The following is a 24,933-nucleotide window of genomic DNA, read 5'->3' on the forward strand; positions in this document are numbered from 1 at the left end:
TGCATCAGCAAAATTTACTTTATCAAATAATTCTGGAGGACCTTTGAAAGGTGAAAGCATTTTTAAATCTTGGCCTCAGGAATAACATTTTCTGCCCTGAGGAGTTAGAATGGGATGGCCACACTTCTAGACATAAGGACAGCCGATAACTTGTGGTGAGATTACCACAGTTTAAGAATTTAACAACATGAAGATGGCTTAAGCCAACAGGTATCATTTCACCACAGGGCACAAGAGCAGGAAGGCTGAAGTTCAGCTGGAGTGACAGTGTGTTAAGCTACAGCAACATGATTGCTTCTGATTGTCTCTTTTATATTCTAAGAGCTAAACTATCCTTGTTCCGACACTTGGGTCAAAATATTGCAAGAAACGCAGGGCACAGAAGAAACGTTATTTTCAACTTGTTAGGCTTCCCACAGAGTTTTCAGATTCTGCACATAGATTTAACCAATTTTATCATTTTGGTTACATCAGAACATCTTTATATCAAAACAACCAACTTCTTACCAAACCCTTTTTTTTAATTCTACTTACATATCACACCTGTGAAGTAAAATAGCTCAGATTCACACGTAAATATTGTGATGAGATAATGGAAATAAAAGCTAATGAACCACCTGGGTTTGCACACAAAATAAGCATCTGTAATTACAAAACAGCCAACGTGCTGACTTTGCCTTGAGTTACATTACACACTGGCCCCTTCAATCCCAGGACTTAAAATCACCTTTGCTCTCTCTGTCACAGGTCAAGTACAGCTCAGCCAAACCAGGAGATTTGTGCCAAACAGTCTGTATTTCCAACAATTAAATATTGAATTCTCCTCTTATAAGTCACTTAGGAGTCATGCTTGCACAATTATTTGCATACACAGCCACTTTATTTCAGCCCTAAACACAAAAAGCTATTAACAGTTGGCCAGATTCTGCTCTCATTTGCCCCATTGCAAACCCCTGTTATTTCTACTAAGATCAGCGGAGCTGAGTTTCATACCACGCATGGGAGAGCAGAACTCCTTTTTCATTGAGGCAACTCACATCGCCACTGAGTTGCTATGCCTGTGGCACACATGGCCTGGAGGTTTCCATTCTGCTGCACATGCTGCCTCCTCCTCTGCTTACCATCCTTCTAACTCTTCTGCAGTCCCACCATATCCCTTGTGGGCCTTTATTTTAAATGGACCTTGTTTCACAGACAGACTGGAGCAGGCTACTTATACCCTGTAATTCATTGGATTGACAAGAAACACACCAGCTGAGTAACACTGAACAAAAGACAAAATTGTTTCTACAGTGTATTTACACACAATAAAATGAACCAATCAAGCAAACAAACTGTACACAACGTGCCCTATTATTAACTGAAACCAGAAGAAACTCTCTTCAGTACTTCCAGTGCTTATAAATGCATGCTTATGTCCTAAATAGCCCAGAGCTTCCAGCAATTACTTAGTCTTCAGAGCTTTAAGCCAAGTTTTTTCCACAGTGTTTACTCCCTGGGGCCCACAGGAGGTAACAGATAACTGGTCTCCTACCCTGTTTCTTCAGAGCCCTCCACGCTGAGGGCAGATTTTGCTCATTCTCCCTAACTGACAGATCATCTGGTTTAACTTCTCCTTGGCTCCTTTTATTTGCTATATGTGCCACAGCTACTGTCACACCCGTAGGCATGGTACCATTCCCAGTGCACCACCTTGCCAGCAAGGGACAGATGGCTAGGTGCCAGGAGACACCAGTAACTGTGACACTGGGAAGCAAGCACTCTGCTGCCAGTCAGGAGGCAATTACAAAGGCGCGTGAGCTTGCACAAGCAGCAGTCTAAGAGAAGAGAAAATTTAACCCCACTGTCCCTGCATGCCCACAACAGCCGGGTTAGGAGTTACTGTTCTGCTCTTCTACAGATACAGTGATTGGAAGTTTGCAACCATTGCTTTGTGCTCTTACTTCTTTCTGGTAATATAATAAAGCAATTCCCAGTTATGAAAAACGTGACTGTTTGTGACCACGATGAGGTATGCCAGGAGGTACAGCCCTCAGTACATATACAGAGAGCACTGGCCAGACAAGCTCTCGTTCCGCCCAGCAGGCAGTCTGACCTCAGATGAGATTCACACGCCACCCCATGCAGCAGCATCCTGCAGGATTATGTATCTTTCTGGAGATGCATTTTTCTGCCACCTCGAATGACCACATCAATAGCCACATAGCCTGAGAGGCAAACTCCCCCAAACAATTCCCTTTGCATAAAGGGAAAAGTAATTGATTACACAAATACAAGGCACAGTGAATCACCCCAGCGTGACTACTGATCCATGTCAAAAAAACAGTGCTAGTTTCAAAGGCCCTCTTCTGCCACCCTTCCACTGAATAATTTGATGGAAAAAACTTGACATGTCACAGCACAGTATTTCTGATGCTAATTCATGTGTCTTTTTCTCCCCCTACTAAAATTCACGGAAGCAGAAGATTGTCACATTTTTTTTAAGTGGGAGATGCTAAGAACTGGGTTGCAACTCTCTGGTAAACCTGGAAAACAAGGCAAGGGGCCAGCTCCTCTGTGTGCAAACCCCCAGTGACTCAACTGAAGCATGCATAGATGAGGTGAGAACCAAGAAGAGAATTGGATAAGCCCATTCCAGCTGTGTACAGCCAGATCTGTAAACAGATAAACTGGTCACTATTTTTGAAGCAGAACATTATCATCTCAGTAAAGCAGCAGTATGACTCTATGCATTCAATGTTTTAATTCTCAAAGCTAGGGTAAAAGCACATGAAATTTACAAAAATAGCTCTTAACTGCTTGGAAAGGACAACTCCAAGGCTGCCTGGGCAACCTTGCTTGTATAAAAAAATCAGTGGCTGGACACTGTAACATGCTATTTCCTTATAATGCAGTTTACTATCAGCTTCAGATCCTTCCATTCTGCCTCAAATACCCATATGCTGACACGGCATATATGTGGTTTACATGTACGTTTTATTTAGCACAGAACAAGGCACAGCACTGCATTTAACATTCAGTTTTAACATTGTATATACACAAACACAGATGCAGATAACTTTGAGAAATCAAGTACACACGTGAAAGGAGGTTTTTTTAATACTCTCACAAGCATTTCTCACCATTACAGGAATCCCTTCCCAAGACCCCCTAGTAGCATCAGCACAAGTCCAAAAGGCCAGACGAATGAGGCCCTCGCTCCCCCTGCACACCAGGAAGAACTTGCCCCAACACTCCATAATAAGGATAAGCTTTTGCCTTTAATTCAACAGTCACCAGGGCTACAGCTTACCACAGGAAGACAACAGAAGAGATCAAGGGCATCCCCAGAGACTTTGTTAGGCGAAAAAAGTGCACAAGGTTACTCAAACATTTTGTGGACTTAAGAGTTCTGTTGGCATCCTCATACAGTGTCATATATTTAAGTGTACACATAAAAATCCAAATACAGTGATAATCCTGCCAGGAGTTCCATGCAAACAGCTCTCTGAAAGCAATGTCAATTCCTCCTATGTGCAAGGCCTTGCCTATACAGGGCTCTCTGCAGGATTAGGACTGTACACTATGTACATATATGCTGTTAAAGTGTGTTTACATAATATGTAAATAGATAAAGAAAAGTACATTCACACCAACTACTGAGGAAAGAAAACAAATCATTTTTCTACTGCTAAAAGTACTGAATCACTTACCATCTGGTTTGGAAGGAAAGAAAAAAAAACCTCAGTCCAATTCAGCTATGAAGAAAATCCTGTCTAAAAAAAGTAATCACATGCTAGATCCCTCTAAGTTCAATTTCCAATCATTTTAACATGGAGAGTTCTGTTTTCTAGGACAAAAACAAAAAAATCCCACCAAAACCAAACCAAACCAAACAAACCCCACAAACAAAAAAATGACAAAACTAAAATACCCCACTACCCCCACCTCCACCCAAAAAAAAAAAAAAAACAGTAAGAAATAGGTGTGGCTTGTTAGGCCCTGATCCTGCAAGCTCTAAATGCTTAGCTACAGGGAATAGCGGAAGCTATTTTTCAGGAAAAAGCTGAGTCTCTGCATCAGTTTCTGCTGGAATGCATCCTAATTTTCCAAGACAAATCTGCCATGCTTGCCATCATGCTGCAAAATGCAGAATTTAAATCTAGATACTAAATATCTGAACTAATTTCCTTTTATGCCTTGGTAATTTGAGGGATTTTTCCTCACTCATCTGAAGATGCACCTATGCACACTGCAGCATAGTGCAGAAGCAGTGTTACTGACAACTGCATTATTGACTGATAAAGAACATGTGGTCATATAAATACTCCGAGTGCTAGAGCACAACCAGCAAAGGTCATGTTTATAGCTCTGGTAAGCATTGCCATTTCCAAACTTGTGACTTTTCATTTTGTCCTCAAACACACCATTAAAATTATTTCATTTTTAATCTACCCTTCAAAACCTAGCTTACACATAACACTGATCTTCCAAATGCGTTCGTATGTTCCCTTTAACAGTTGCTCATCCACAGCTGTACGTCGTGGAGTCAAACTGCCCTGTTCCTCCTTGTTTCATTCCCTGCACATTCAAACACCAATTCACCTCTGTGTGCTGCTTCTCTGGAACATCCCCCTGACCTCACCCACCAACATTTCACCCATACTGGCATCTCTTCCTTCCTTTTTTCCTCACCATTTTTCTCTACTGACTAATCGTCAACATTTTCTGATTTGATGTTCTTGTATTTAGTATGTTTGTCTCAGAAGTAGTCAAATCCTGGTTGATAACCACAACTCACAGAGAGATCAATACTGCTGTGTGTGTGGGCTGCTGTAACAGTCCTGCAGGTCCTGGCCTTTCTCTTCTGCTTCCCTCAGTCCACCTCCCTTGTTCAAACACTTGCCTAAAACTTCCTTCCTCCTCCTGGAGGCCTGGAGTTTAATACAGACCCTTTACCTAAGGGACAGAGGATTTTACTGGATTTACTGATTAACCTACAGACACCTGAACACACTGACATTTTCCTGTCCCACTAAATACCTTACCCACTAAATTTTACTGTTCATCTTTTTTTGCTGAACACCAAGACTTTCACATGAAAAAAATGTATCTATTATTTATTTGAAATAGAAAAATATTCCTTGACTATTCCTTCCTTCTTAAATTTAGCACTATTGATTAGCTCTGTACAGATTCCCACTGGGATAAATTTGATCCCAAATCATTAAAAAAGGAAGTAGTTCTCTCTCTTGCTGAAAAGAGATTCCTAAAATAATGTTACATGTATAACCAAAGGCAATCAAGTTACTATAGCTTCATGCGTTACTGCTTATCACCTGTATGACTACCATACCCAGTCCTCACTCGTGACTGCGAAAAAGAAAGGCTTAGCTTAAAGACAGTCAGTGCTAAAGCATTTTTGGCAGTGAGGGAAGGCTATGAGTGAGCACCAAGCAGGTTACAGTGACTCAGCTGCACAGCAGTAAGTCTTTAAGCCACAGACACAGAATTACTTTAGGCCTTGCTAGTAAGGTTGCCTAAAAATTGGTGTATGATCACTACTTAGCATAGCACAAGCAGTGGTAGATCCCACACCTCACGTTCTCTGGGACCCCATAGTTAGTCAACTATCTACTTGCAACTCTGAGTCCAACTGAGCAGAACTGCACACTACCCTAGTACAAAAGTACTTGTATACCACACCTATCTCAGAGCAGGCAAAAGTAAACATGGCACTGAAGTCAGCAGTAACAGACATGCACAGAGAAACATAAGGCTTTCCCCGCAAAGGAGCAGCTTTCCTCACCAGCGCCCAATGAGCACTCTGTAGAGTCTTCATACGCTAACCAGGTCCTTCCCCTGCATCATATCAGCAAAACCTTCCCTTGCCATTTGAAAGCCAGCTGCTAAGAGGAAGGCTGAATACTAAGGGAGCTGCTTCCAAACAGAGGTGACCTTGCAAGCTTTCTCCCACCCTCTGTTCTTTCACTGAGCAACCAAATGGGACCCTCGGGATTCTCTGATGGAAAAGTAACAGAAAATTAACAGAAAAGTAACAGAAATTAAAAAACCAAACAAGTGCAGTTTGGCACTGATGTAACCGAGGACAGCGGGGCCTTACGGGTCTGGCAGCCAGTGACAGAATCCAAAGGACCTACAGGGAAGTGGTTTCAAAACGTTGGAGAGGGCCATGCTCCGACTCCAGGAAGTTGCCCAGTGCCAGTGGCAGCACACTGCAGGCATCTCCTTCCCAGCATGCCTGGAGCCACAGCCAGGTGTGACCCAGCATCAATACCCAGGACTGCCGCCACAGCAGGACCGACTCCGGGTGCTCCACTTCACCACTAGCCAGGACCTGCCAGGGAGGAGACAAACCCCTCATGCTAATAAGGCATCAGGATTACAGCCAAGTACAACTTTCATTCTGTACTAACTATCCCAGGAAACAGATTTCAACTTTCCCCACAGGTAGGGTCAGCATTTAAATTAACATTTAAATTAATTAATTTATATCAATAACATGATGACTTTACGCATTTTAATGCTTTTGAATGCACTTACATGGACTATCAAATAGCAAATTATTTTAATAAAACTAGAGATAAAGATATGCAGGGAAGAAATTGCAAGTAAACTTTACCACATCTTTTCTGCTCTCAGCTGAAAAACTAAAAGTGATGGTCCAAACTGTAGTGTCCCATACATTGTAAGATTCCCTTTTATTGATGGATCAATGATTCCCATTTATTTCTAATCACATTCTTCATAACGTAGTATCCATACGCATTCCTGTTGATGTTTTATTTTGAAAATTATGCCAGTAACAAGGCAGAGCAATAATACAGCTTTTTGTGGACTCAGAATTACATTTGCAAATTGAACTGTACGTTTCTTTCATGTCAGTAATTACCAAAAATTTTTTTTTTTACCTTCCTGCCTGTATCTGAGCACCCAGGACTGTGGACACTTCAACAATATTCTTGAATATATTTTTAAGTTTTAGACACAAAGGTCATATTTTTTCCAAATTATACATGCAGATTATCTTTAGAAAGCATTAAATACACATGATAAACTTAGAAAAGTCAAGTAGTAACTCTTTCCACAACCATTAGGGGATTTCTCCTTCTCTATTTTCTGTCACCGCTTCATATAACTTCAAGAAAGTGTCTTGAAGCTCCACAGCTGCAACAGCTAAGAGTGACACCACACAAGCGGTTCCGGCCAGAGATGCCTTCTTGCAAACCACATGCTGAGAAGGAATTGTGTGAAGGGAGGGCAGTTTCTAACCATGCTGGTAAACATCTTCTTCCTCACATCCAGGATCAGGCCTAGACAGTCAAAGAGTTCAGAAGGAATAAGGCCATGATGAACTCACAGCACCCATCACCACAGTCTAACCTGGGTGGCATCACAGACATCAGCATGGATGTGATTTGCAGCAGTGGAAAACATGAAATCAGTGGAGCTAAACTCAAAAGATCAGAATGAGGTTCATTATCTCTGCAAATTCATGCACAGGGAATTGCATGCTGCACAGCCTCTCCTACTCTGAGTCACTCCAGCTCCTGCTCTAGGCTGTTCAGAAGCAAACTGTCAATAAAACTCATTAATGATGTGCTTTATATAGAAATAGTGCATTTAACTGAGAGGCAACAACAAATGAAGAGTGCAGCGAGGGGCAAATTACATTGTTAATGGAATACAGGATGTGTGTCAGTAAAGAAGTGGTAAAGGTGGGTGTGAGTCTTAATGTTACATAGATCTGCTTGAAGTTTGGTATATATATGAACCTAATTCCCCTTTTGATTTTAGTACAGTTAGATCTAGCACTCCTGTTTCTACTGATATATAAATTCTCTGATGAATAACTGATAACCAACTTTCTTTTACGTAAACCATTACTGGAGAGCCAGCAAATATTACAGACATGTTATTTGTCTTCTCTTTTTAGTCTTGTTCTCATCTGAATCATGTTTAGCTAGCATTCATATCTATCTTCTTGACTGGTGGTAGCTATAAATATATATATACACACACCCTTGCAGAACCAGTGGCAGGAACAGTGCAAAAGAGATGTTCTTTGCCAGTGTCTTTTTTTTTGTCTTATCTAAACACACATCTGCAGTTGTTGGCAACATTGTAACAGAGAATGGTTTCTGTACCCCCTGTCCAAGTTCTATACCTTGTAAAATATTCTACCATTGTAACTAACATTTAATTATAGCTAACAACTGACCTTCTAAGCAGACAGCTGTCATGTTTGTCCATTCAAGACTGCTGTTTACCTGATGCTTACAGGTAATTCTGACTTCTTAAACCAAATTAGGAGGATCTGGGAAGCAACCCCCAGAATAAAATGAAAATGAGCAAGGGATATTTCGCAAACCTGGGGGGAACTGTAATACATAACAGCAACAAAGACTTAAGAAGCTGAAAAACTGTCAAACCCACAGGAGAGTTCAGGTAGAAAGGAGAGAAGCCCTGAAGTGTGGGGTGGTGGGCAGGAGAAAATAGCTGTAACACTTCTCAACATATTTTCTTTCCGTGTTGTGGGGAAAACACACAGCAGGAGACCAAAACTATGACCTGAACCTGACCTCCCTCACACTGGTTGTATCATGAAACCACTGGGCTGAACCTTGGCCATTGCATCACTGACACAAAGCAGTCTCAAAGCCCAGCCAAGCAACTACACCATGGGTTGCTTTTTTTCTTCATGTGCACTCAAGATAGTAGAGGCCAGCTAAGAGTACGGCCTTTCAGAAATAAAAACATGTCAATTTAACTGTCAGTTGGCTGGACAGCTTGTTTTTCTGTTAGTGTTAGTTGTTCGGAGGGTGGGGGGGTAATTTTACTGCACTGAAAAATGTGGGTGTGATACGGCATTTAACTGGAACATTAAGTGCCTAAGACATATTTTTGTCTGTATCTGTCAGAAACGGAAATCAATACAGTAGCTGAAAACACTAAGGATCATAAGGTGATCGATTATGCAAAATATAAAACTGATCACCAGGAAAGATGTTCTTAAAATCTTAGTAAACATCCTTATGCATAGGACGCATGATTATAGTTTACAGAGTGATAAGCACTAAAAGGGTCGAGTAACTCACCTAATTATCACTCAGCGAGTCAGGATCAGGCTGAAATGAGAACTCAGGATCCTGGTTTTCCATGCTGATCTTTCTTACAACTGCATGCTATTCTAAGCGCTATGTCCTACCAATACTAAGCATCTCTGTTTCCAAAAACAGCTTATTTTTGTGCTGAATAGAAAAAGAACCAGTGTGTTCAAAGTGAAAATTCTAGTAATCACTTGCACACATGAAATGCAATTGCTGAGGCAGGACACAAACGGAGAGCTTAAGTCAATCAAGAGATAATTTATCATTATCACTGGTAACTTCCAAAAATTCCAGTCCATACCTCCATAATTAAATTGACTGTCCCTGCAGAAGCAGCCTCAATAGAAGAGCACACTGAACATGGAGCCTTCCAAAGCCCTTGGCTTCTGACAAAATTCAACTTGCCAATCAACGCAGCAGCGGTGAGACTGTTGGTGTCCTCAGCAGTTCACTCCAAAACAGAAAGGCTCACAGGCCATTAAAGACTGTACCTCTCACCTCAAGATGTCTGCTCCCTCATCCTAAGCATCCTACCAGGCAGACCTGATCCTGCAAGGTATAAAAGCACTCACCTGATCTTCACCCTGTGCTCCCAACATAGGCACTGGAGAGAGAAATTACATGAAACACTGGGGTGTGACTGTGAAACAGCTGAAGGCTACAATGCCTTGTAGCTTCAGGTGGAACTCAAAATCAGAACTCAAATGAACAACCTTCTCCACGAAGAGGAAGCAGTAACACCATGACCTAAATTTGCATTCTGTGCTCTAAACTCATTTATAGAGGGAGGGAAATAGGTTTAGGAAGAGAGTTTCAAGTCACCAATCTTTGTTTACAATATTCAGTATTTCATCGTCTACTGGGCCATCACATGCCCACATCATCGGTATTTCTGATTGCTGTACAGTATTTCTGATTCATGTGAGGGTGGTGAGGCACTGGAACAAGTTGCCCAGAGAAGTTGTGGCTGCTCCATCCCTGGCAGTGTTCAAGGCCAGGCTGGACGGGGCCTTCAGCAACCCGGTCTCGCAGAAGGTGTCCCTGCCCACGGCAGGGGGATTGGAACTAGATGAACTTTAAGGTCCCTTCCAACCCAAACTATTCTATGATTCTATAATGGTTCTATGATAATATGTAAGAATACTATAAGGCCACATATATCTTACTTAAGTTCAATGCATAATTTAAGACTGGAGTTTGCCTTTAACCAAGAAAATACATTGATTTACCTTGGTTTCTAAATTAAATTTTTTAACTTGGTGGGCTGCAGCCACTGGAGTACTACTTGATTATTATCATTCAGCTGTTTTTCAGAATCCTAACCAGCTGGGCCTACCAGGGTACTTAGGTGCTCTACACCTGCTTAAATAATTGAACTGAAGGTGGTATTTTTGTGATCAGAGCCTAACTTTGTTTAACAAATCCCAGCACTAACAGGTTAATTTCTGACTTCAAACCCAAGTATTTTATAGGCGTGATCTGCTTGCAGAGTCATGTGTGTAAGAAAGAAGGCAGTAAGATTGTTGCCACAGATATAAGTGGAATAAAACATTGCATGTAATGCCCTGGCAGAATAAATGCTATACCCTTTCTGTACATCAGCCTGAAAACAACCACATGCTGGCTCCACCAGGTTGGAACTGAGCCAAAAGATTATCCATCCTTTCTGTCACACGTGGATTCTCCGAGGATCAGCATCTGGAACTCCATGTGCTTGTTCTGTTCATCTGTGGTTAAAGGTAATAAATTCAGATACAATCACACTCAAAAGTGACGATAAGGAGACACACCAAGGACAGTGCATGCCATACAGCAAGACCTCAGTCTAATACTCCAGTGGGAGAGGCGGTGTCAGAAACTAAGTTGAAATTTGTACAATTTGCCAAAATAGCTTAGCTATAGCAAGCAATTCATGACAATAAACAAACTGGTTACGTAGCCCATTATACGTCCATGACACCGTACTTGGCGCTATCGTGCTCGGTTTTACGCGGCTGAACTACAAGCCAAGTAAAAAGCTCCTTGTACCCCTTCTCACCACCCCAGAGCTATACGGGACAAACATGCGGCACGGGAACTTGCTCACTACTGTGGCTTCCCGGTCCCCGGCAAGCAGGGCACCACGCAGACCCCCAGGCAGGCGAGACCGCCTGGCTGCCAGGAGCGGAGCGGGGCCGTGCTGCGCCTTGTGCCTGGGACCCCACAGCCAGCGGCCGCCGCCATCACTTAGGCCCCCACCACGACGCCGAGCTGCCGCGGGCACTTCCCGCACACCTTCCCCTGGCTCGCCCCCCGCGGCGCTAAGATGGCGGCCACAGGCGGCGCCGCCGCACCCCGCCGGCCCCACCGTCCCCCGCGCACCACCCCGCGGGGCGCAGCCCTCACCAGCCGCTCACCTCCGCCGGCCCTGCTGGGAGCCGTAGTTCTCGGCCCTCCACGGCCCCCGGCTCCACGGGATAGGGGAGCAGCGAGGGCTGTGGGGCCGCGGCCACGGGCAGGACTACGAGCCCCGAGCTGCCCGGTGGCGCGGGTGCGCCTGCGCGGCGGGACCAGGGGAGGAGTCGGAAGCGGGGAGGGGAGCGCCTGCGGCGGCCGGGCGCGGCGAGGCCGGGCCGGGTCGTGCGCCGCCATGCCCCGGGACAACATGGCCTCCCTGATCCAGCGGGTGGCGCGGCAGGCGCGGATCACCTTCCGCAGCCCGGCGGGGCCGACCTTCGGGGAGAACCTGCACCGGCTGCAGCAGCTGCTGGACGAGGTGCGCGCCGAGGACTTGCACTTGGCGCCGCGGGGGCCTTCGGCAGCGGCGGCGGCGGGCGGGGGGCTGCCGTGGTCCGGCGTGGTGCCGCCCGTTAGCTACATGCACATCTGCGAGACGGAGAGCTTCAGCATGGGCGTGTTCCTGCTGCGGAGCGGCGCCTGCATCCCGCTGCACGACCACCCGGGCATGAACGGCATGCTGAAGGTGCTCTACGGCACGCTGCGCATCGCCTGCTTGGACACGCTGCCCCCCGCCGCCGCCGCCCCGCCGCCCCCCGCCGCCGCCGCCGCCGCCGCCGCGGGGCCCTGCCACCGCGCCCTGTACCGCTCCCGCCAGCACTACACGCCGGCCTCCCCGCCCTGCCTGCTCTCGCCGCACACCGACAACCTCCACCAGATCGACGCCGTGGACGGGCCCGCCGCCTTCCTCGACATCCTGGCGCCGCCCTACGACCCCCAGCACGGCCGGGACTGCCACTACTACCGCCTGCTGGAGGGGCCGCTACCGCCGGCGGGCGCCGAGCCGCCCGGGCTGCCGCGGGAGGTGTGGCTGATGGAGACCCCGCAGGCCGCCGACTTCTGGTGCGGCGGCGAGCCCTACCCCGGGCCCCGCGTCTGCTTCTGAGGCGGCGGCGCGGGCCCGGCGGCGGCCGTTGGGACCGTTGGCTCTCGCCCCGCGCCCGCCGCACGGACCGGCCTGCCGGAGCGGCCCGGACCCGCGGCCGCGCCCCGCCTGGTGTGCCGGGACCGCGCTGGGGCTCCTCGGGAGCGCTGCGAGGCGGAGAATTCTTCCCATGGGCCTGGCGTGCTTCGCGAGTCGGGGAAATAAAGCGCGTGTTTGTGTCCTTCGGGCTCATGCGGAGAAGTAGCGGCACGGTTAAACTTGTGCTCAGCTGCGTGGCTGGGGAAACAGCATCCTGTGTACATAGTTAGGGCCGCGCATCAGTGAAGGGGGTTCGGGCTCTGGCAGGGAAAGTAAATGCAATAAGTATTGTTACGGGGCGCCCTGGCGTCCCAGGGGGAGTCCCCGCCACCAGAGCAAGCTGCACCGGTGTGGGATGGCCAGCCTGCGGAGCAGGGGCTGGCCGGGCTGCAGCCTTTGGGGACACCACCGCCAGAGCAGTTCTGGACAACAACTGTACCTGCCAGCAAAAAACAAACCCGGAACAACTCCTGAGCCAGGACCTGCTCCAGCCGGAATCCCCAGGGCTGGAGCTAAGGGAATTCCCACTCTGAAGGGACACTGTTAGGTCCAGAGTTACTTTCTAACAGGTCTTTCAAGCGTTGCGTACAAGATCTTGCTGTTGCAACTAAGAACTACAGGAGTACGTCTATGCATATTTCCTTCAGCTAGGAGGAGACTAGTCAGCTGCTAATTACCCTTGCTCGGAACCTCTCGCGCAGCAGTGGCGGAGGGTAGTGGAAACTGGGCATTTTGAGAGGAAAAACAATTCTCCACTGTTGCGTCGAGAAAGCTATTTTAGAAACACGACGTATCTATGAACCCTATATATACAGCGGTGCGCATACTCTAGGTACGCACAGATGAGGTTTGACCTGCTGTTTTCTCTTTAAAGCGTGGCCTGTGTTTTTATATGGACAAGTGAAGGCTTTGGGCTTTTGAAGCCTTGCGGTTTCCTTCTTTATACTATTTATAAAGACTACTTTTTCATAAGGCTTTTAAATAAACGTAGCATAGAAGAGACACCGTGAATTTTGCCTTGCTATGATGGAGCCAGTCCGGAGATGCAGTTTGCCCATGGCAAGGGATGCAATCTTTCTAACAAGGGAGAACCTTTCTCTGCAGGTGAAGTACTCCGTCTGTACTGCAAGGACTGGCCTCCTGTCAGCCTAACACACACTTAGCACCACAAACCCGTGCTGGGGCAGCCTTGGCCCTCTTGGGCACGTTGTGGGAATTTGAATAAGACAGCGACTTGCCAATCTCCTAAGTGATGGACCAGCCTGCTTCAGAAATCATTCCACAACTGGCTTTAATTTTCCTTTGTGTATTTATAAAGCAGACTTGTTTTTCCTGTACAGTGGCTTGTATGTGTGAATTTTTAAGTTATTCTGGTACGGCATTGCCTTTCTTTGTTTTCTTTTTCTTTTTTGGCCTGCGAAAGAACGAATGTAAAACACCGTCAGCATTATGCATGCACAGATTAATTCTTTTGCAAGGAAAAATTGGTGGAAATTATTTTTGGTGATTTCCATTTATTCTTACAGCACTTTAAAGTGTCTGATATTTCTGCAGCTGGCTTACCTGTTTTTCCTGGAATTCCCCTGCAGCTTAGCGTTAGTTAATATTTAACAATTCTCCATCGAATGTAGTCCTTAACTATAAGGCAATGCCTCCCTGTGTTACAGCCTGGTTCTAACCCTCACCGATGCTAATGAAGACCGTCATTCTTTTTCAGAAGTTCACAAAGATAGTGCGATGCATGCAAACAGCTGTACTGGAAAAACAGACTGCAAAAAGGAACATTTCTTATCTCCTCTGCTCTGTCCTCCCATTAGGTCTTTCTGCCTGGTTTTTAATTTTTCTCTCTGCGTATAAAACCTAGTCGAGATGTTTAATGGGATAGGACTTTAACGCATCTGTCCGTAGAGGACGGCATGGTCCCCGAGGCTGCGGAGTGCCACCAACCACTGTGGCAAAAACTTCTTTTTTAGTGAAGGTGTTAGCATCAAAGTATTAAAGCTGAGGAAAATGTCAAAGAAAACCTGAAATGCATTAAAGAAAAGCCTCTTTGTGTAACTTCTTGCTTACTCAGTAAGTGAAACTTCATATTTTCTGGATATCTGTAAGCGGAAGGTTTAATGTCGTTCATTCTCTCTGCAATCCAGTTACTGTGTTTTCACAACAGCAAAATTACTGTTATTGCTGAATTATAGAATAAATACAGGATATCTCACCACTGACCAGTCTTTGCTTTCCTTCACAAGTACAGCAGTCTTGAACCAAGCATGGCATAGAGTGCACATTTCTTTTGCCTAACGGTCCAAATGGCGCGACTGGCCTTCCTCAGAGAGACAATGCTTGACACTGGCTTCTCAGCCCAAGTCTTCCACCAGCACCCTGCAGACAAACCCAGGCACATGCTTTTGAAGCTTGCTGTTACTGCAAGGCAAAGGCACGGGTGTAAGGTTGCTGATGCTATTGCACAATGTAAGGTTCTCTTGTAGCTGCACACTAGTCACCGCAGTTTTTCAGTTCGGCTCATTTTCAATTTCTGTGCTGCTTATCTCACTTTGCTTTTGACTGGGGTTTTAATCTGGGAGTGTGGCTGTAGGCAGGAGTTCGAAGAGTGTGAGCAGAGCCTTGGACCATATGCCTGGGTAGCTGAGATCCCAGTTCTGCTCAAGACGGTCTGGCTGTGGCCAAGATGTGGTAATCTGTGGCTGTGGCAGTACCTCTGGAAGCCCAGCAGGCTGAGAGCAGTGAATCCCTGTCCACCTCCCTGTACCGCAGCCCACTGATGCCGATCAACCTGTGGGGTTGTGCTCCTGTGTGACATCCCTCCGGCAGCACACCATGGTCTCTTTTTGGGGGCCAGGAGCACATGGGATCAGGTAGCAAAGCTGCAATCCACCAAGAGAGGCAGCAGGAGAGGTGAAGGCTTACTTGCTCTGCTGAGGTGATGGCAGGGTGGTGAGCAGAGAGGCTCTGGCATCATTCTGTGACTTCTCCATCCAACACAGACTGGTCCATGCCTGGCTTTGAAAGCCTGCTTTCTGTCCGATTCAAAATCAGACACAGCGTTTCAGCCACTACTGACCACCTTTCCCAAGCAAAAAGCAGCTGTCCCAAAAGCCAGTGCCAGTTCCCATAGACAGCGACCAGGGTGTTTCAGACAGAAAAGCCTGGTGCCACTGGAGCTTTGTGCAGTGGGACCCGGCACCGGGGCAAGCAGAGGCTGGGAGCCACTGGGCAACAGCTTTTCCCCCATTCCCTTCGGTGTTGGGCTGTGGCGTTAGCGGCGAGGTCCATCCCACATGGCTCATCTGCGTGGTGCAGACCATACCAGGGATCTCTGCGGCAGCGGAGCGAGCCCGCCGGGCCCCGACAGCCCTGCACCGACGGCAGGGCCCAAGGGTGGGCCCTGGCAGGGAACGGCCAGGATGGCATCTTAAAAACCAATAATCAAAATAGGTTAAAAAAAGTAAAACCAGCGCGGTGTTGCGGCAGACGGGTGCAGCAGAAAAGCCCGGCTGTGCCGCGGGGTGAGGGCCGCCGCCTGGGACCCGCGCAGCCCCGAGGGCGGGCGCGGGCGGCGCCGCCGGGAGCCACTTTGCCCGCGGGGCGGCCGTCGGAGCGGCAGCGCTCACTGCTCCGCAGCCCGCTCGGGGAGGTTGCCCGGGGCGGATCGTAACCGCGGAACACAAAAGAAAGTGAGTCAAAAAAACCCACCCCGCTCCCCGGTTAAAATCGTCCCGTCTGGTCTCCGAGGGAAATCCCCGCGCCCGATTCGCGGGTGTCAGTACGCCGGGGCCGGGGCTGCTGGTTTTCCGCGCCGGGGCGGTGCGGATCGCCCAGCGGCACCCGGGGCCGGGAGGGGGGCATGCCCCCCCGGGGCGGGCCAGGGGACCTACGGAAACAAAGGTGTCAGTTTAGCATAATTAAGAGATTTATTTGTCGTCTTTTATAAACGTTGTAAGCACCTACCCTATTGTCGAAAAGTTTATTTACAGAGCGGCTGGAAAGAAATCCTCTCTCCTTCCAGCCTCCGTTAGTGGTTGTGCATTATTCGTGTTACCTGCTGCGCGCCGGGCCCCGGCGGACAACGGGCGTCGGTTCCAGCCAGAGTATTTACATCCCGTCCCAAGTCCTACTACAAACGTAACACTTTTAAGTCACCAAAAAGAAAACCAAAACCCCAAACCAGTGCGTACAAAAATATAGTCTCTAAAAAAAAAAAAAAAAAAAAAAAAAGAAAAAAAAGAATCCCAATATTAATAGGCAGAAATGTACAGCCATACTAAAACCAGGGAGGGCAAACTTTCCGGTCTCGGTGTCGCCGCTGTCGTCGGAGCGGATCGGTAAGGCACCCCCCACATGCAGACAGGGGACCGGGCTCTACACCACACAAGGCACCAAGGACACCTCACCACGACGGCACTGCATGCATCCATCCATCCTCCCGCCGCAGCCCCTATGTACACCCGCCGGCCGGCCGACCCGGCCCGGCCCGGCCCGGCCCGGGGAAGCCCGCGGCGCCGCCGGGTGCTAATCGCGCCCCGCCGGGCCCCGCTGCGCGCCCCGCCGCGCTCGGCTGTGGCTCCTCGGCTCGGCGGCTCAGCGCTGGGTCCTGCGCGCCCCGCGCCCTCAGGGCGTCCGCGTCCGCGCCGCGCAAGGGGCCAGGGTGGCGGCGCCGCTCCCGCCGCCGGGCTGCGGGCACCCGCCGGCGGCGGCGGCGGCGGCGGCTCCTTTCCGCTCCTTCTGGCGCAGGTGGATCTTGGTGTGCCGCTTCCTCTCGTCGGAGCGGGCGAACTTCCTGCCGCAGAAGTCGCAGGCGAAGGGCTTCTCGCCGGTGTGCGTGCGGATGTGGGTGGTGAGGTGGTCGCTGCGGCTGAAGTTCCGCATGCATATGCGGCACTGGAAGGGCTTATGGCCCGTGTGGATGCGGATGTGCCGAGTGAGCTCGTCGGAGCGGGAGAAGCGGCGGTCGCAGCCCTCGGCGGGGCAGGGGTAGGGCCGCTCGTGGACCGGTGTCTTGCTGGGCCGGTTGGGGTACTTGCGGGGCCGCAGGATGGGCCGCAGCGGCAGGTGGTGCGGGCTGTAGGCGCCGGCGGGCAGCCGGGCGCCCGCGCCCTCGCCCCCGCCGCCGCCGGGAGCACTGCCGGGGGCGGCGCCCGCCGGGGGCGCCCCCATCGTGAAGTTGCGGATGGTGGAGAGCGGCGTGAGCGGCGGCGGGACGCGGAGCGAGTCGAGGGGGCAGGGGAAGGGCTTGCGGTCGGGGCCGGCGTGCAGCTCCCGCTGGCACTGGGGCGGCGGGAAGAAACCGCCGTACTCGGGGATCATGGTGAAGAGCCCGCCGTCGGCAGCCGCCGCCTTCGGGGAGGGGTAGGAGGGCGGCGGGGGGAAAGGCAGCGCCCCGCCGCCGGCGGCGGGCAGGAAGGCTGAGGAGGGGTCTTGCGGGTACAGGTCGCCGCAACCCGAGTAGGGCGGCGGCGGCGGCGAGTAGAGGTGCTCCAGGTCGGCCGGCTGGCCCTGCGCCATGGTGCAGCCGAGGGCCCCGGCCAGCGGGTTGGGGGAGGCAGCGGAGGCGGCGGAGGCGGCGGAGGCAGCGGTGGCCGAGGAGGCGGCGGAGGAGGCGGCGGCGGAGGAGGCGGCGGAGGAGGAGGAGGGCGTGCTGACCCCCTGCAGGATCCCCGCGCTCACGATGTTGATGATGCCCTCGGGGTAACAGCCAGCGCCGGGGTACTGCGGGTCGATGGAGAATTTGCCCATGTAGGTGAATGTCTGGTTGCGGGAGGCCGGGGCGTTGGGCGCGAAGCTGCCTCCGTAGGGCAGGTCCAGGGTCCGCTTGTCGCCCATGTCCACGTTGATCATGCCGTCTGGGGGGGGGGCAAGGAGCCGGTCAGCCCACCGCGCCGCCACCCGCCGGACGGCCCGGCAGCGGTCCCGACCGCCGCCCGGCCCGGCCCGGCGCGGGGCTGCGGCGCGCACATGTTGCGCTCCGGCTGCGGAGGCTCCGCGCCGGCCTCAACTTTTCCCCCCGAGCCGGGCGCGGAGGCAGGGCTGCCGCGAGAGCCGGCGGGAACCCCCCAGGCAGGGCGGCGGGCGAGCCCCGGGGGGCCGCGACCCCCGTTCCAGTCCGCTCCCCACCCTCCCGCCCGCCTGCTGCCTCGGGACTCCGCCGCCCTCCGCGGCCCGGCCCGCACCTGTGCGGGCACCTCTTACCTCCTGCCACACCGCTCATCTGGTCAAACGGCCCTGCCAGGTCGGCATTGGGGAAGATCGCGACCGAAGTTGGCAGCGCGGCGGAGATATCATCCGCGGGGTAAATGCCCTCGGGGAGCTGGTGCACAAACCCGCCGAGGGTCACCGGGATCTTGTCCACCGCCTTGGCGGTCATCATGGGGGCGGCGGGGCTGCCGGGGGAGCGGCTGCTCCCGGCCGGCGGTGCGCGCTCGGGGCGGGGAGGGGAGAGAGAGGAGGGGGCGCTTCCCCCTGCCTCTCACTACCGGCGCGGGGGGACGGCGGGCAGCCGGCGCGGCGCGCAGGGGGGCATGTGCGGGCGGGCGGCCGCCCCGTCGCGGCGGTGCCGGTGCCCGCGGTGCCCCGGGAGAGCCGCGCTCCCGCCGCAGCTCGCGCTGGAGGACAAGTCTGGCGGTAAGTATTTATGGGGGCCCCCTGAATGCCCGGGACGTCACTGCCCATATAAGGACTGAGGAACGGGGCCCGGCGGTCACGTGGGCTCCCGCATGCGGGACCCGCCGCCCCGCGCCCGCCCCGACTCCCCCCCTTTCTCCCCCCCCACTCCCCGCGCTGCGCGCCCCGCGAGGGCGGCCGCGACCCGCCCCGGCCGCGCTCAGCCCCCGCCGCGCCGGCAGCGCCCCGCCGCCGCCCGCCGCGCCGCCCAGGGGGGTATTCCGGTGGCGGGGCCCTTGTCCTAAAAAGGCTCGGATCCGGCCCCGCCCCGCCTGCCCTTTTTAGGGCTCGTTCCGGAAAATGTTAAAAAGCTCGGAAAAGCAGAGGAGGTCCCGGGGCCGCCCCGCCGGACCCCGCTCACTTTCTCAAGCAGCCCGTAACCGCAGAGCGGCGGCGGGGCAGAAAACAGGCGCATTCACGGAACCCGGCTGCTCCCTTCTCAAACAAAACAAAACAAAAAAGATATTTTATTTTTTTTTTTTCTGCATTACGGGTGGAAAGAGCCGCCGAGCGCAGCGAGCGCGTCGTGCTTTTTTTGGAAAGTGTCTGATCTATATATACCCTCGCGAAAACGGCCCCGCCTGCTCCGCCGTCGGTGGGTTGTTATTGTTGCCGACGGGAGCGGCGGGGACGGGACGAGGCGGAGGGGGGGGGGAGGCTCCTCCGCTCCACCTCCCGCCGCCCCCCCCCTCCGCCTCGTCCCGTCCCCGCCGCTCCCCCTTGCTGGGACCGGTGCCATTTCCACTCCCATTTTTTTGCTTTTCTTTCCCTATGATCTCCTCCACCCCGAGGGTATCCAACTAAAGAGTGCTTAAATTCTAGCTTTTTCTTCTTTTTCCCCCTCCCCGAGTACTAAAAATAATCTCCCTTGTGCCTCCCTTCCCAGGAGAAGCCAATCTTTCATATGCTGTTCCCAAGCTCAGAGCTTGCAGCCCCTACATCTTCTTGCTGATGAGGGTGTCAGATATAATGATTTCTGAGAGCTGTATCCCATGCTATGCTCATGTCACTAATCTCGTTACTTAGGAATATTTCATCTCGTGGCTGTTTATTCCTGCCTTTAGGAAAGCAACTCTCACATATGGTCTGTAGCGTGCAAGGTCCCTTTTCGGTGGTCTGCAGAAGTAAAAATACCCCACTTGATGACCCAAGCAGCAGAAAGACATGGCAACATATGAGCGATGCTACAAAAACACACTCCTGCTCCAAAGCAACAAGCCAGAGGATACATGGGAAGGCTAAACTCTCTTCACTTCAATTTTTAACTGCAGATACCACTGTTTACAGAGGTTAGCACATTACAGCATATGCCACAGACATGCAGCATGCTCGGGTGTCCCTGTGACTCATGCACTTACCTCTGCCTTGGGTGCCAAATGCTGTCCCCAGGTGTCTGTCCCCCAGGCCCCGCCTTGTCCATGCAACACCTCACACCCCAGCTGAGAAAGGCACTTTCAGTTCTTCCGCTTTTGTTTCACTGCCATTAGTGATGCTCCAGATTTGCTACTTGTCTGGTTAACGTGAAGCCCAGGCTAGACAGGAGCATACCTGAAAAAGTAAAGGTTTTGGGGGCAGTTGTCACGCTTGTTAAGGAATAGTAGACATAAACCTACGTATTTTCCTTGATGGGTGATTGGGGAAGTGTGCCCAGTAATTAGTAAACATATAGTACTTGTTGTTTTTTAATGTAGATTTTGTTACCAGTCCCTTCTAGCACTTAATGTACAGCCAATACAGTTTGGCATCTGAGATTTAGTTGAAAGGAAGCTCATGTTCCATTTCAGTAGGATTCTAGATTATTTTCGTTTAAAAAACCCATCTCAATTTAAAAGTAAAATTGTGACAGAGAGACAGAGAGAGAGAGAGAGACAGGTTCTGGGAAATTTGACTGAGAAGTAGGAGCGGTTGTATTGTACCTTTCCATTACAGCCGAGCTATAATTGGGCTAATAGCTACTATGAAAGAACAAAATATTGGAATCTGTTGTGCGCTAGGGTGAGTTACTTTACATGAATTTGAGAAACAGGTAATTCTAAGTACAGTATTCTCCTTCCTGTAAAATGTTGCAGATGTATCAGATACAGGTTTTAGGGATACCCTACAACATCTTCCTGTGTTATTTGAAAACACTGCATGTCCGCTGATGCCACACTGGAGAAAGAAGAACCAAGGTTTCACATCCCACCTTAACCTCCCCACATCTCAATCCCACCTTTGAACTAATGTGGTAAATTTAATGTTCTTCCGCTACACAGAAGGATTAAATGAAAGATGGACATGAATAAAATTTAATGTACCTCCTGGCTAACTTCACCTAAGGAATACTACTACTAGTTGACTTTGTTGGTTAATTTTAAAAGGCTTCTCAAGAATGGGGTAAATTGTGCATGATTTCCAGTCTTTATAGGGACAATCAAGTCACTTGACTTCTCTCAATGAGAGCTTTGCCTTAATGGCAGCAGGATCTGGTGCAGAGCAATTTGGAAGCGTAGTTAGTGCTTGGTCTTCAGGAACATGTTGACAGATGAAATTCAAATGTTTCTGGTCCCCTTTCAGATACTCTTGCTGTAGTGTTTGCATGTGCTTAGAGCCTTTGATCCCCATTTGGCTCCTTATATAACAGACTCCAAGGCTTAGACCATCCAACTCGCACTGACGTCAATGAGCCTTAAACACAAAAAATCCTACTGATTCCTGTGGTTCCTATAAGCCACGTGGTTTCATATGATGGACAGATTGCTGGTGTAAATTGCCCAAGCCCTGCTCACACCAAGAAGAAGAGCTGCGCCTCATGCGAGTATGACTTGTCTGATTGGGTATAGCCTTGACTGAGGAGGCTTCAGAGCTGAAGGGCAGAACTTCTCTGTTATTCCCAATTTCTTTGAAACCAGCCACCTTCAGATTTATTGTGTTTACTCTTTTAACAAGGTGCTAGCTGACACTGCACTGGGTATATTTTCCTGCAGCCATTCTCTACCACAAGAACCTGAGACAGGAGCTGTAGAAATAAAATTATCCTTACCTCCATACCTCAGCTTGAGAATGGCTGGGGAAGAAAAGGCAGCTCATCATCTGTGGAGCTGGCAACACCATTTAACCAGCTTAACATCACATTTGAGCCATCTCTCCAGGGGGTTGCTATGCTTGTGTAGCAAAACTCAACCAATCTCACATGCTAACAGCAGCAATGCTAGTGGTCCTACTTGGGGAATGCACCCTGCCACTGCCACTGTGCCCCCTGCTGCTTTGGGGAACGTTAGGGTGGCCCCTGCTCAGCAGGTGCCCTCGGGAGCAGGACTTGTTCCTGGACAGGAGATGAGCGACCCTGTCCTCTCACAACAGCAAGGGATGTCTGTCCTAAGTCTGGGCTAGATTCAGGTTGGGGTTGGTGGGGTTTTTTAGTGTTCCACATAAAAGAGAAGTTCTCTCCAAAGCTGTATTTCACAGTTTCCTACATTTGCCTGTTTTCACTGGGGGGTACAGGGACTTGTCATGTTCTCACAGGAAGAAATGCTGATTTACTGTGCTGTGTTGACCCCGACTGGACACCAGGTGCCCACCAAAGCTGCTCTATCACTCCACTTCTCAACCAGACAGGGAGAAAAAACGTGACAAAAGGCTCATGGGTCGAGATAAGGACAGATCACTCACCAGTTACTGTCACAGGCAAGAGACTTGACTTGGGGTAATTATCTTATTACCAGATATCTTATTACCAAATCAGAGTAGGATAATGAGAAATAAAACCAAAACTTAAAAACACACTCTTCCAACCTCTCCCTTCTTCCCAGGGCCAACTTTCTTCCCACATTCTCTACTTTCTCCCCCACAGTGGCACAGGGGATGTAGAATGGGGTTGTGGTCAGTTCATCACGTCTCTGCCTCTCCTTTCTTCCCGGAGGAGGACTCTTCACACTCTTCCCCTCCTCCAGCATGGGGTCACTCCCATGGGAGACAGTCTTCCATGAACTTCCATGGATCCCTTCCACGAGGTTCAGTCCTTCATGAACAGACTGCTCCAGTGTGAATCCCCGCCAATGTCACAAGTCCTACCAGCAAACCTGCTCCAGCGTATGCTCCTCTCTCCACAGGTCCTGCCAGGAGCCTGCTCCAGCGCAGGCTTCCCACAAGGTCACAGCCTCCTTCAGGAATCCCCCTGCTCTGGGATGGGGTCCTCCCCGGCCTGCAGGTGGATCTGCTCCTCCATGGACCTCCATGGGCTTTAGGGGCACAGCCTGCCTCACCATGGGCTGCATGATGGGCTGCAGGGGAATTTCTGCTGTGGTGTCTGGAGCACCTTCTGCTCTCCTTCCTCATGGACCCTTGTGTCTGCAGAGCTGTTTCTATCACATATTCTTACTCCTTTTTACGGCTGCATTTGTGTGGGGTTTTTTCCCCCTTCTGAAATCTGTTATCCCAGAGGTGCTACCACTGTTGCTGATGGGCTTGGCTTTGGCCAGCAGTGCATCCATCTTGGAGCCGGCTGGCATTGGCTCAATTGGACATTGGGGAAGCTTTTAGCAGCTTCTCACAGAAGCCACCCCTGTAGCATCCCTGCTACCAAAACCTTGACATGCAAACCCAATACCTTTTGTTTTGCCAGGGGTGCCTGCCAGATTCCCAGGCTGCAGGCAAAAGCCACTTCCCTGAAATCTCCCATGCCTGCCCCTCACAGTCCTGATATAGGCTCTCAGCCTGTAAGGGCCAGTCACTGAAACCTGGTACCCAGCCAGGGAAACGTGCTATAAACATGAACCTACAGAAAACAGCTGCCTAACTGCTGGCGTGCTACGGAAGAGCATGGTTAAAGAGTAGAGGAGAAGGCATCCCAGTCTGCCCTTAATTACAGTACCTTAACCACACTCTGCAGTTTTCAGCCAAGGCTGCTTGTTGTCTTGGGATGAATGCCTGTAAATTTGAAGTAAGTAAACGACTTCATTGTGAGGATTTGGCTTGGGAGAGCCTTAACAGTATCCTGAAGAGTTATTTAAATGTCAATAACGTTTCTAATTTGGGATATAGGAATTAAACAAACCTCTGTGGAATCAGCAAGTTACTAGTTTAAGTTTGTGCGGCTGTGAACAAATATGTGTGACAGAGAAAACTTCTAGTCAAATAAAAGCAACAAACTCATTTGCCCAGAACCTATTCTCGTTATTAACTGCGCAGAACATTTCCCGTACATGGCTTCTAGCACATTTATTAAATCTGTAGCCTTACTTCTTCTCACCCCTTTCTTTCCTCACGTAGCACAGGGGAAAACGGACGCTGCCGCGGCCGGCGGGAGGGAGCCGGGAACGTGTGCGGGCTCCACTGCCCTCTCCTGGGGGAAGGCGCTCCCGGGAGCCGGCGAGGACACGGCCGCTCAGCAGAAAGCCGTGCGCTGACTGAGGGTGCTGCTGGTGTTTCACCAGGTAACAGCACCCCGAAAACTTCACATCACAAGCGTGCTACCTAGAGACACCAAAGCATAGTCCTGTAGAGTCGGGCATGCCAGCCAGGGCAGCAGGGTTGCCTGACGGCTGGCCCACAGGCTGTGATTCCTGTAGTCTCAGAAGTGCCAGGACAGAGACCACACACCTGAGAGAGGTGCTGGAAGCAAGCCACAGAGGGGGCATCCTTGCTAAAAGGCTGAAATATTGGCTCTGCATGATGCTTGCTGGAACAACAACAGCAACAAAAAAAGGT

At 50.5% G+C, this 24,933-nt stretch overlaps 2 protein-coding genes and 2 long non-coding RNA genes across 4 annotated transcripts in view; 2 read left to right on the forward strand and 2 right to left on the reverse strand.

Moving 5' to 3' along the window:
* LOC115609053 overlaps positions 1–11,655 on the reverse strand; it is a 36,861-nt gene extending 25,206 nt beyond the window's left edge. The window contains exons 1-3 of the long non-coding RNA XR_003991720.1: positions 11,507–11,655; positions 9,412–10,837; positions 478–7,313 (exon numbers count right to left, since the gene is read on the reverse strand). This is a non-coding gene — a long non-coding RNA (uncharacterized LOC115609053). The remainder of the gene's footprint in view (positions 1–477; positions 7,314–9,411; positions 10,838–11,506) is intronic.
* A 30-nt stretch (positions 11,656–11,685) lies between these two features.
* ADO (2-aminoethanethiol dioxygenase) lies at positions 11,686–14,792 on the forward strand. The gene has a single exon (XM_030488736.1). The coding sequence runs from the start codon at positions 11,740–11,742 to the stop codon at positions 12,490–12,492; it is 753 nt and encodes a 250-aa protein (XP_030344596.1). The 5' UTR covers positions 11,686–11,739; the 3' UTR covers positions 12,493–14,792.
* A 1,684-nt stretch (positions 14,793–16,476) lies between these two features.
* Positions 16,477–19,189, reverse strand: EGR2 (early growth response 2). Its single transcript, XM_030488563.1, has 2 exons — positions 18,775–19,189; positions 16,477–18,428 (listed from the first exon to the last, which is right to left on the reverse strand). The coding sequence occupies exons 1-2, from the start codon at positions 18,950–18,952 to the stop codon at positions 17,197–17,199; spliced, it is 1,410 nt and encodes a 469-aa protein (XP_030344423.1). The 5' UTR covers positions 18,953–19,189; the 3' UTR covers positions 16,477–17,196.
* Positions 19,190–20,309: 1,120 nt separating this feature from the next.
* LOC115608980 lies at positions 20,310–24,378 on the forward strand. The gene is made up of 2 exons (XR_003991703.1): positions 20,310–20,534; positions 23,337–24,378. It is a non-coding gene; the product is annotated as an uncharacterized LOC115608980 (long non-coding RNA).
* Positions 24,379–24,933: the final 555 nt, after the last annotated feature.

Source organism: Strigops habroptila, chromosome 5, assembly GCF_004027225.2.
Source record: "Strigops habroptila isolate Jane chromosome 5, bStrHab1.2.pri, whole genome shotgun sequence".
Lineage (NCBI taxonomy): Eukaryota > Metazoa > Chordata > Aves > Psittaciformes > Psittacidae > Strigops > Strigops habroptila.

Bases quoted from the DNA above. Each gene is read 5' to 3' on its own strand.
- ADO (XM_030488736.1), top strand. From the start codon at position 11,740: ATGCCCCGGGACAACATGGCCTCCCTGATCCAGCGGGTGGCGCGGCAG.
- EGR2 (XM_030488563.1), bottom strand. From the start codon at position 18,952: ATGATGACCGCCAAGGCGGTGGACAAGATCCCGGTGACCCTCGGCGGG. The intron at 18,429-18,774 runs GTAAGAGGTGCC...CCCCCCCCCCAG, and splicing joins GATGAGCGGTGTGGCAGGAG to ACGGCATGATCAACGTGGAC.